General features: G+C 42.1%; 1 protein-coding gene across 4 annotated transcripts in view; it reads left to right on the plus strand.

The window, feature by feature from the left end:
• UBE3A (ubiquitin protein ligase E3A) overlaps nt 1-12,394 on the plus strand; it is an 86,177-nt gene that overhangs the window by 47,383 nt on the left and 26,400 nt on the right. For 3 of the 4 annotated variants that reach the window (XM_054009216.1, XM_054009207.1, XM_054009208.1), the window contains one exon: nt 4,418-4,728. In XM_054009216.1, coding sequence (XP_053865191.1) covers nt 4,418-4,728 — 311 coding nt within the window. The remainder of the gene's footprint in view (nt 1-4,417; nt 4,729-12,394) is intronic. The other variant, XM_054009223.1, reaches the window with a different exon arrangement.

Genomic DNA, 12,394 nt, shown 5'->3' on the forward strand with positions numbered 1-12,394 from the left:
AGGATTTAAAAATTTTCTCCTGCCTTGCTCACTCTGAGTGATGAGCACCAGGGATGCCTTTACTGCCTTGACAAGGCACACGTTGCGGCTCGCTGCTCCATCTGCAAGTTCTTCCCACCCCAAACCAAGGACGCTCGAGAGCTTTGCCTCCTTAAGTACTTGATGGAGGAAACCATGAAACCAGAACCACTAATAGTACAGCGTCCGTCTCCAGTGGTGAGTGTCCCTGTGAGAGTGTCCCATGTCCTGGATCCATCGGTACCAAAGAAAAAGGACAAGTCCCAACAGAAGAGTAAAAAAAAAACCCTACTCTCACGGGCATAAGAGCAGATTCCCAATGCAGATTGCTCCTAAGCTCAGCATTTCCTTCCCAAGTGAGATGTTGCGCATGGATCTGACCGGACCAGTGCCCAAGCCTCCCGGTGTGGAGGGTAAGGCCAGATGCAAATGGGATCCGACAGTACCGATAACTGCTCTGGTAGGCAAGGATGTCGCCCATCCCACCGTTGCCCCTGTGCCTCCTGGATAGGCCGGCCCCAGGGATGCCTCCTGGGCACTTTGTCATTTCCAGAGGCACACCACAGACTCGACACTCTGAGCTTTTCTTCTCAATGGAGGAGCTGATCCTTCCATAACCACTCTTCTCTGGACCCCCCCACCCCCTCCACTCACCAGTGTCATCTCCACCCCAGCAGACTAACCTCTCCTACTGCTGCCAGAGAAGCCCATCCCATTGCAGCATCGCAACCCTCCGGTACCAGTGGTCTTCCCCTATTGCTGGATCCATCTTCAGAATCTGAGGAGTTCTTGGAGCCAGACCCTCGTTTTTGCCAATGTCCCACTGAATTCTGGACTTGTGGCTCAGACTGCCCTGCCCCCTAGCATATGATCCAGCAGCAGAGCCCTGGTACTGCTACTTGCAGGGCCCACCACATCCTAAGGACCCTTCTTGGCCAGACTGGGCACCCTGGGATCCCTATCGCAGATGCTAGGCACCATTGCAGGCGGCTTATTAACTGTCTCCTGTTCACCCAGCGGCACCACCAGTCTATGAGGAAGAGGCGGACATCTAACCGGTACCATCAGCTCCACCAGTCTCCACTGCTGTTGCTTCATCGCTGGGCAAGGCGCTTATTCCTCTCCCACTCTCTCCGCATGACCATCACCAGTACCAGGACTTGCTCCAAAGGATAGCGGCAGACCTGGGGATTCTGTTGGAAGAGCAGGACCCACAACATCAGCTCCTGGACATTCTCAAAACCTCGGGTGGCTCTACCTGTTACTGAGGCCATTCTTCAACTGATGCAGGCAGTATGGAACACTCCTGCCTCCTGTGCCCCGACACCGAAGAGGGCAGAGAGGAAGTGTTTCGTGCCTGCTTATGGGGCAGATTTTCTCTTTACATTCTCACCTCCCCAGCTCTTTTATTGTCAATGCAGCAGCAGAGCAGGCACACCAGTACCCACAGAAGTCGACTCCTCCGGGCAAGGCAGCAAAGAGGATGGACGTGCTAGGCCGAAAAGTGTATTCCTTGGCAGGACTACAGTTCCGGATTGCAAACTACTAGGCTCTGCTAGCCAAGTATGATTTTAATAACTACAACAGGCTAGCAGCATTCAAGGACAAGATGCCACTGGACTAACAGCAGCAATTCCAGGCATTGGTGGACGAGGGGTGACTGGTGGCCAAGGTGGGCAGGCCACTGTGGACCTGGCTGACGTCCTCTCACCCTCTAGCAACAAGGATAGTTATGTGCTGGGACTCGTGGCGCCAATCATCGGGATTCCCCAGTGAGGCCCAAAATACAATTGAGGGCTTCCCTTTTGACGAGCACAAGTTATTCCACAGAAGTCGAATAAATCCTTTCATTCGCTGAAGGACTCCAGGGCCATGCTACTTTCTCTTGGCATATCCACTCCTGCCCCAAGATGCAGGCAATGGAGACAACCATTCTGAACCACAACCACACACTCCTACCCAGCCTACTACCAACACCCGTAGGAGGCGCCATGTAGGCAGCACCACTCTCAATGGCCACACTTCCCCACTGCACCACAACCACCTCTTCAACCCTTTTCCCAGCAGCAGCCAAAACCTCAGTTTTGACATTCAGGTCGAGACTCATAAACCTTTTCCTGATGGCCCCACGGCACCCTATATCGTCTTTGGGAGCCATCTTGCTTTATTCACCTACAATTGGGGCAAGATCACCATAGACAGTTGTGTACTGGAGATCATCCGCCACGGATACTCCATAGAATTCATATCATTCCCACCTAAGCAACTCTCCCCCCGGACTTCCCCTGGGGACCCACCCCATCAATGCATTCTCCAACAAGAAGCAGACACTCTGCTCCTCAAGGGGGCCAGAGATTTGTCCTACCTCAATGCCAGGGCAGAGGCTTCTACTCACCATACTGCCTTATCATGAAGAAGGGTAGAGGACGCTGCCCCATTTTAGATCTTTGGGTGCTGGACACTTTTATCAGAAAGAAAGTCCAAATTCTGTATGGTAACGCTGGCATCAGTTTATTTTCCCTCCTTCTCACAGGGAGCCTGGTTTGCAGCTGTCAGCATGAAGCACACTTTTACATGTGGATATTCTTCCAGCCCACCATAAGTGTCTCAGTTTTTGGGTATGACACCAATACTACCAGTTTCTGATCCGTCCATTCGGTATAGCGACAGCTCCATGGGTGTTCACGAAGGTCTTCACTGTGGCAGCAGCCCAAATGTACCATCTCGGCTACTTGGTATGCCCCTACCTCGATGACTGGCTCCTCGTGGCGCTTTTTCACCAGGAAGTAACCTCTGTGATCATCAACCTTCTCATGCTATTGTCATTGCTAGGTATTTGTGTCAATGAGGAAAAGCCAGTATTGATACCTACACAGACAATATACTTTATAAGTGTGCGTCTTGACTCCATAGAGGCGAGAGGCTTCCTCACGGCAGAACACTTTGCAACACTGACGTCCATCTTGCAGACCTATGTCAGAGACCCCACGCCACATTCCAGCACTTTCTTTCTCTCCTTGGCCATATAGCCGCCTGCACCTATGTGACACAACACTCGCGTCTCCACGTGCGTTGCCTCCAGGCATGGCTCCTCTCCGTCTACAGACCCAGCATGGACAATATGCAGATTAGGGTCATCATTCCCTGGAGTGTTCTAGTTTCCCTCACGTGATGGGCCAATCTTTCCAAGGTCATGATCAGCACCCCCTTCACACCCCAACACCACATATCATCACAACAGACGCCTCCCTCACAGGTTAGGGAGCCCACCTGGACCACCACACGGCCCTGGGAGTATGGAAGCTGCGGGAGGCTAGGATGCACATAAATGTGTTAGAGCTCCAGGCAGTCCTCTTAGCTTGTCAGGTCTTTCTCTTGCTCATTCAATCCCTCCATGTTCAGCTGCTCTCTGAGGACATCGTTGCAGCGGTATACATCAACAAGCAGCGTTGCTCTGAGCCCGTCCGCCTTTGAAACTGGCGCATCAAAAACCACATAATGCTTCAAGCCACATACTTCCCAGGCACCCAGAATCCCTGGCCAACAAGCTCAGCAGGACTTTCCACTTAAATCACGAGTGGGAGCTATATGACACCACGCTACGGTACCTCTTCCCGAACCGGGCACTCCTCAATGAGATCTCTTTGCCACTCATGAGAGCCGGAAGTTGCCCCTCTATTGTTGCAGAGGAGAAATGGGGAAGATTCGTGGGGCGGCGCTCTCCTCCTCCTGTGTATAGAACACCTCCGCTATGCCTTTCCTCCCATTCCTCTTCTGCTGTAAGTACAATGCAAGATTCGCTGGGACAGAGACACTGTGATACTCGTAGCCCCATTCTGGCTCTGTCAGTTCTGGTTCATGGACCACCTGCACACCGCTCCGCTTTCACATGCTCCCTAGGGATAAAACATAAACTTACAATACTTTCAGATTGTGTGACAATGTCATGCAAGTGCTTACGCAAGGTGTTGATCAGCTAACCAAGTGAAATGTTGCCTGTAATGTGACAGAAGACTAATTCTAGATTTGGAATATCGCGATATTTGGCTTCAGTTAACTTATACCTCAGTTTTAACTGAGTGAGTTAGTTTCCCCGAGCAGAATTTTCATAGTAAACATAAGTATTACATTTGAATGTAGAACTGAGAATTTTTAGTGCTGGAGAAACATGTCAGCACTTCTCTTCCAGTTTACATATGACCTGCAACTAAATTGTGCGTTAAATATACTTTTTGTCAAAATGAGAATCCTGCATTTTCAAAATCTCCTAATGCGTATCCTTTGATTCAGAAGTATTTTATTTCAGTGTCTGACTAATCTCTGCTTTGATAATTTGAATGAGCTTTGTATGTGAAAGCCGTACTAATCCTTGTGCTTACTGTTTGAATGTTTGGTACAGGAAGCGAGCAGCTGCAAAACATCTAATAGAACGCTACTACCACCAGTTAACTGAGGGCTGTGGAAATGAAGCCTGCACGAATGAATTTTGTGCTTCCTGTCCAACTTTTCGCCGTATGGATAACAATGCAGCAGCCATTAAGGCCCTCGAGCTTTATAAGATTAATGCAAAACTCTGTGATCCTCATCCCTCCAAGAAAGGAACGAGCTCATCTTACCTAGAAAACAATTCCAAAGGTGCCCATAACAACTCCTGTACTGACAGAAAAATGAACAAGAAGGAAATGCAAGGCCCGAGAGATGACTTTAAAGGTAAGGCATTATAGAATCTTTAAAATAAAAATTCCTAAAAATGGTGGTGTTGGAAGCTTGTAGATTTCTTTCTCATGTCCAGTATATAGATCTAAAATTACAACTCCAGGTAATCATCTGTGAACAGTTTTACAGGATTCTGGGTTGGAGGCAGATATTGTAATAAAAACTAGTGATTTGATTATTAGGATGTTCAGAATTGTTGGATAGCAAGTAGTGGTTATGAATATCTAACTACTATTAGATTGGATACTGGTAGCCTGTATGGAGAAAGGGAAAGAGAACTGTACTGGAGTAGGCTACATATTGCAGGAAATTGGATGGAGATTTCTGGAGAAAAAGATGGGGTTATATGTGGAAGGAGAAAGCATTGAATTCAAACACTGTGGGTAAAATGCTGGAAAGGGAACCTAAGGCTCTCAGTGGAAGAGAGCTGCAGGTTTGGTGTGGAGGGGAAAAGCCAGGCCATGACTGTTGCTACATAACTATTTAAATATTCAGTATTTGGGTTGCATTTTAGAATAAGATTTTTACAAATACTACAAAAGGGCTGGATTCATGTCCAGAATTGATTTCAAACTGGATATTCATCGCATCCCTGCTAAAATATATGGGTGGATTAGGTTATTATGGAAACATTTTTTCTTTTGTCTTAACATTTCAAAAGTTAGTGTTGTCATGTGCTAATGTAACAGATGCTTCAGTACTGCCAGTTTACTGCTCAGTCACATGACTCCTCTGTTGAATAGATTCTCAAGATTGTACCTTTCATTTTTGACCTCTGAATTCTGTGTTTGGGAACCGACAGGTAAAGGAGGAAAGGAACAGTGAAAGAGCCAGCTTGGTTTCATGGTTTTCAAGCTTGGTTGAGGCAGAGCCAGTCAAAATAGAGTCTATTCTAGAGTCCGGGTTTGAATTGTACCTTTCTTTGGTACTAGGATGAGGAGGATTTATTGCCAAACTCCAGAAAACCAGCCAGTTCTTACAGTGTGGCTTTGTGCTGAGCCTGTTGATATTCCACACACGCAAATCATTAACTTACAGATAAGGTCGCTACAGTAAACACAGAAATTTGCCGGCTTAATGTCCTAAATAAAAAGAAAAAAAAACAGCTAAGGACGTATAATGTTAATTCCTTGGTTGTTAACGGAAAAAATACCTGTCCTGTGGAAAGATCTTGTTTAGACCTACATCTCTAAAAGCTAAAACGTATGCTAAAACAAATTCATTTGTAAGTTAGAGATCTGAAAAAAATACAACATCCCAAAACTGTCACTTCATACTTTTTTGAACACTTAACAGTTGAACCTATTTACTTCTGGCTTTCCAGAAAATTACATCTGTACTCCGAGTGACTTATATAACTTTGGTTATGACCAATACTTTACTTTCATCCCTAGCAAAGACTGAAATCCCACATTAACTGAAAAACCCAAAGCCTTTAACTGTGGAGCTGCCCATTATATTTCCAAAATTAGTATTACTAAGGTACTGTTGCAACAGGTTGTGCAGACATGCAAGTTGGGATTCACTAACAATTAACTAAAAGGAAGGTATAACCTTTTTAGCAAAGGATAAAGGGATGTATTGCACTTGTAGTGTACCATCCTGTTTGTATTATAGTATTGTTACAATACCAAGAGGCCCCAGTCAGGATTTGTGTTAGGCACTATATACAAGACCATAGTGAGAGATGGACCTGGCCCCTAATTTCTTACAGGGTTGGGGAAAGGGAACCAACATCGAGACAGAGTGATTGCAGAAAGTGACACTTTCTGCATTTTTGTGGTGAGAGGGAATTCTGTCTAATCTATATCTTTAAACTTTCTATATTTAACAGGGTGTTTTTAGTTTCTCTACTTCTTCACAGCTATGTGCATAGATTCTAGGCAATGGTTTCCTTGGAACTCTGGAGGCAGACCAATCCTGTGAGTCGCTGCTTCAGGCTAGGCCCCAACCACTGCAGAACCTGCCAGTATTGACCTGTCTCCATAGCTGCTTGGACAGACTGACCATCCTCTGCAGAGCATTAGTGCCTAGAGGAAAAAACTTCTGAAGTCCATTTGAGGCTCCCAACTAGCTTTGGAACCAAAATTTACTTCTGAGGAATTTGAAATCCTGAATTACTGCAGTGGTTCTTCTGCAGCTGCAGTGCTGGGGAAATAGCAATCAAATTTTAGAATGCCAAGGAAAAGGGTAAGCAACCTGCTATTACATTTGATTCTGAACAGCAATTTTGAAGTGACTAAATCCAAAAGCTCAACAGCTTCCCCAAACAAAGCCCACCAAGTCCATTGTTAAACAACCATCTGGGTTTGCCTTAGCCATCTGTGCTACTGACCATAAACCCAACTCAGGCCAGTCTCTCAAAGCTGCAGCCCCAATTCATAGAAGAAAGTGGGGGACCTTTGTTTCATTTGCTGTTAAGGAGAGAGACCATTTTCTTTTGGTCAGATCACTTCAGGAAGGGAGTCACATCAGCCTCTGTCTCTTCAGTCAGCCCAAGAGAAAGGAGCAACCCTCCAAGGAGTTAGCAGTGTTCCAAGAGCAACCAGGGGAGTAGTTGTGGCAACTACTGCTAGAGCTTCTGCTGACTCGTTGCCAAAAATTTTCTGAGGTGGTGCTTTATGCTGCTGCTATTGACCATGGCCTTAGCACCATACTCTTTCTGCTCATGGACAACTCGCTGCAAGAACAGAACATCTAGCACAGATGACAGAGTAGAAACAAACGGTCAGTTTTTAACAAGGCAAAAGATTGGCAGTGAGGTTTCCCAAAGTTCCATGTTCTGTTGTTCTTTAATATATATACTTCCAAGGTCTGGAAAACAGGATGATTGATGAGGTGACAAAATTTGGAGATGGCTCACAATTGTGGCGGTTAAATGAGACAAATATGAGAAAGATGTAACGAGACTAGATAAATGGGTAAATAGTAGCAAATAAATCACTGTTGAAAATGCAAGTAATGTACTTTGGTAGAAATAACTTGAACTACTCATATTGCTGGGTCCAAAAAAGTGTGACCATGCAAGAAAAATATCTGGGTGGTGGTGTCAAGAGCTCAGTGCAGATCTCTATGCAATGTTTAATGACACTCAAAAAAGCAAACGTGAAGATGTATAAAGTATGTGCTGGAAAACAATATAATGCCACTATATAAATCAATCGCACACACTCATCTGGAATGCTGTATTTAGTTCTGATCATTCTCCAAAAAAAAAAGGCAGAATTAGATGTCCAGAGATGAGTGACAAATAGTTAGAGGCCAGAAAAAGCTTCTATATAAAGAGATTGAAAAGATTGTTTTGTTTAGGAAAACTCCTAAGAGGAGATAGGATAGAGACAAAATAACGAATGGTGCAAAAGTGATGGATCTGGTGATCTTATTTGCCCTTTTCATAACACAAGAACATTCAATGAAATTGAAAGGCAAACGCACTTAATGGTAGAAGGAAATACTGTGCATGACACATAAATGGAACTCATTGCTATAAAACATGGAGACCAAGCATCAAAAAAATACTTTTTTTTTGAAAAGCGTCATCTGTTTATATGGGTAATGTGAACGATCCATAATTGCATGAGAGAAGGCGAAGGTGAAAAAATTTGGAAGGGATCTATAACCTCATACTTCTGGACATATGTCTAGTACTAATTGATAGGAAGGAGATAGAAACTTTCCTGTGGTCATTTTATTCTGTAATTGTTTGCTATGGGAATTCTTGCATCTGGTGCTGATAACTATTAGAGACAGGATATTGGACTGGTCTGGTATGGTAGTTCCTATGTCACTGGTAATGTTACCGAGATATAAACAGATCAGTTGGACTGTGCTTATAAGGTATGAAGCTATAAAACTTGTGTTAAGTGCCTGGAATGCAAGCTATTTGGTCAGAAACATGCATTAGATATGTTTTTTATGATGTTTTTCGGGTGTTAACATGGAAGAATATGATACATATATTCTTGTTGGAAGTGGGTGAGATTTGAAATGCAGCATATTTCAACAATAATCACTATCATAAAATGATCAATTTGTTATACAGTCCAGCTGTAGTCCAGAGCCAGTGAATTTAGTACTTCATAAACCTGGTTTATGAAACTTATCATGTGGCATAGAACCGAAAATGTTAGACATAGTTGATTATCACTTTCTTTTTATATCACAATTTGATTTCTAGATGTATGCTGCAACAAACCTAAAGTATACTTGTAGTTAATGGAATTACTTTCTTGTACATTCAGTACTTCAGCTTTGTATTTTAGCAAAATTTTATGCAAATGAGTGGAGTCTGCTTTTTTTCCACATGGACAAGAAGTTAAAGATCTGAGTCCTTCCTCTATTTTCAGGAACATTGTTCCAATATGAACTTCCACAGATTATTAGAAAAATTGGAGTTTGGTTTTTCTGCACAGCCACACTCCTGTAATCCTTATATTTTGCCAGTTTTCTTAAGTCTGCAACTTATTCCTTAGAAATTTAAATTTCCATTTTTCATTCTCTGATGATCTGGTCTGACTCACCTGGGCTTAGTCCTACCTCCCCCAGCTTAGTTCCTTTGTTTCTTCAAGTGGTGTTAGCAGTCTTCCTTCTTGGGCAGGGAGGCAGTGGAGAAGAGCCAAGATTAACTCACTCCCCAGCCTTAAATAGGATTTGCATGTGGCGGGAATGCTTTGTTTCCTAATTTGATTCCAACCCCTTTCCCGTGGAAAAGTACCAGCATTTCAGGATGGTAACCTGTACCAAGTAACATGATCACATGACCCTGCAGTGTCAAAGCATCATCCCAGGAAACTTCTCAGGAAGGTGGGAGATTAGTATCTTCAAAGTCCTGTTGTCCTTCCCAATGGCCCATCCGGGCTGATTGCATACTGTCTGGTGAGCATTCCCCAAGTAAACACATAGTTGTAATTATTACATAGTCAATATTTCTAACTTCAGATACAGAAATGATGCATGCATACAAATTGGATAATCACACTGAGTAAATCATAACCTTTCCAGTGATACCTCACATGACCTGCCTTGCATAAAACATCTTAGTTATGCCATATTCATATCATAACAATATTTCTATGAAGAATATGGGGCATAATATCACAGATGTTAAACAGCTGCTACTAAAGTTAGACATTTTTAAATCAGCAGATCTGGATAACGTGCACCCAAGAGTTTTAAAAGAGCTGGCTGAGGACCTTGCTGAACTGCTAATGTTGATTTTCACTAAGTCTGGGAACCCTGGGGAAGTTCCAGAAAACTGGATCAAAGCTAATGTTGTGCCAATATTTTAAAAGGATAAACAGGATGACCCTGGTAATGATAGGCCTGGCACTGTGACATTTATGCTGGGCAAAATAATGGAGTGGCAGATACAGGACTCGATTAATAAAGAACTAAAGAAGGGTAATGTAATTGATGCCAATCAACATGGGTTTATGGAAAATAGATCTTGTAAAACTAGCTTGATGTATCTTTTTGATGAGATTACAAGTTTGATTGATAAAGATAATGGTGTTGCTGCAATATACTTAGATTACTGTAAGACATTTGTCTTGGTAGCACACAATATTTTGATTTAAAAAATAGAACAATATAAAATTAACATTTCACACATTAAATGGATTAAAAACTTGTGAAGTGATGGGATGTTCTCAAAATGTAATTGTAAACTGGGAATCATCATCAAGCAGATGGGTTTGTAGTAGGATCCCACAGGGCTTCGTTCTTTGCCCTATGCTATTTAACTTTCTATCAGTGATCTGGAAGAGACCATAAAATCATCACTGATAAAGCTTGCAATTGACTTAATATTGGGAGAGTGGAAAATGAAGAGGACAGGTCACTGATACAGTGTGATCTGGGTCATTTGGTAAACTGAGCATAAGCAAATAATGTGTGTCTTAATACTGCTAATTGTAGGCTATAATTACAAAAAAGGGGCACTCCATCCTGGGCAGCAGTAATTCTGAAAAAGACTTTGGGGTCATGGTGGCTAATCAGCTGAACATGAATTCATCCAAAGAAGTGGGCTGTAGTCCACGAAAGCTTATGCTCTAATAAATTTGTTAGTCTCTAAGGTGCCACAAGTACTCCCGTTCTTCTTTTTGCGGATACAGACTAACACGGCTGCTACTCTGAGACCAGTACAATACTGTGGCCAAAAGGGCTAATTCAATCATTTGATGTGTAAACGAGAATCTTGAGAAGGAGTGGAGAGATTGTTACTTCTATATTTGGCACTGGTACAACTGCTGCCAGAATACGTTGTCCAGTTCAGGCATCCACAATTCAAGAATGATGTTGATAAATTGGAGGTGGTTCAGAAAGAGCCATGAGGGTTATTAAAGGTTTGGAAAACATGCATTATAGTGATTGATTCAAGGAGCTCAATCTGTTTATTTTAACAAAGAAAAGGTTACGGGGCAACTTGATTATAGTCTATAAGTACCTACGTGGGGAATAAATATTTGGCTCTTCAATCTGGCAGACAAGGGTATAACAATATTCAATGGCTAAAAATTTAAGCTAGATAAATTCAGACTGGAAATGAAGTGTAAATTTTTAACAGGGAGGATAATTAACCATTGGAACAGTTTACCAAGGGTTGTGATGGATTCTCCATCACTAGCAATTTTAAATCGAGATTGGGTGTGTTTTTTTAAAAAGATATGTTCTAGTTCAAAAGTAATTATTTTGGGGAAGTTTTCTGGCCTGTGTTATACCAGAGGTCAGACTAGATGATCACAATGGTGGTCCCTTCTAACTTTTGGATCTATTAACCTTTTTAGGTTCTGATCCTATATTTAGGCATGGTAGTAACTTTATGCACATAGGTAATTCCACTGAAATCAATGAGATTGGTGTAGGTAAAGTACTTTATAAGTGACTTACAAACAACTTAACTGTTTGCAAGATCAGGGTCTCGGAAGGGCTTCTGAAGGAATGGAGAGAAAAGCAGCAACAGTAAAGAGGAAGAAGGATAAATCTTAAATCTTTCACCAAAATAAGATGTTTTTCATATCTATGAGAATCACAATTTGGCACCCACTGAAACTACCTTTTTTAAAAATCAACTTGTGTAGACTTGAATTAACATTAACAGATATTCTTAAGGTTGCCTACTAGAGTTTTTTTAACTAATAAAGTGGCCCAGCACATAAAGAAGAACCCCTTTGATTCAAGGCCGGTTATGTATGTCATATACATTGCAGCATGAATTTGAGATTGATATTAATTATATATTGTTTTTTTGGAATGCTTTTCAGACATGTTATGTTTCATATTCATGAGATTTTTTTTAAACTGTTGCAGAAATTACTACTATAAATGACTATATTATCTTTCATTTACTGTATCACAAAATAAACAACTGACTAGCTCTCTTGTGAAGAATCTATTTTTTTTTAAAGTTAACATTTCTTATGGTACCTTAAAATAAATAGTTGCTACTGAGCAGTGACCATACTTTTAGTAATTTTCAGCTGAGTTACTTTAATGGGCATTTGATCAACAGATGTTTAAGAACTGTGTAAAGATTAATTTAAAACAATGGTATCCAGTCCTATAACATCAAATGGAGGCAGTTTTACCAAGTACGTTGATGGGTTGGTCTTCATGCTTTAAGTTTTTAAAGTTTTACACATTTAAACATTTTACTGACTTT

Source organism: Malaclemys terrapin, chromosome 1 (assembly GCF_027887155.1).
Source record: "Malaclemys terrapin pileata isolate rMalTer1 chromosome 1, rMalTer1.hap1, whole genome shotgun sequence".
Lineage (NCBI taxonomy): Eukaryota > Metazoa > Chordata > Testudines > Emydidae > Malaclemys > Malaclemys terrapin.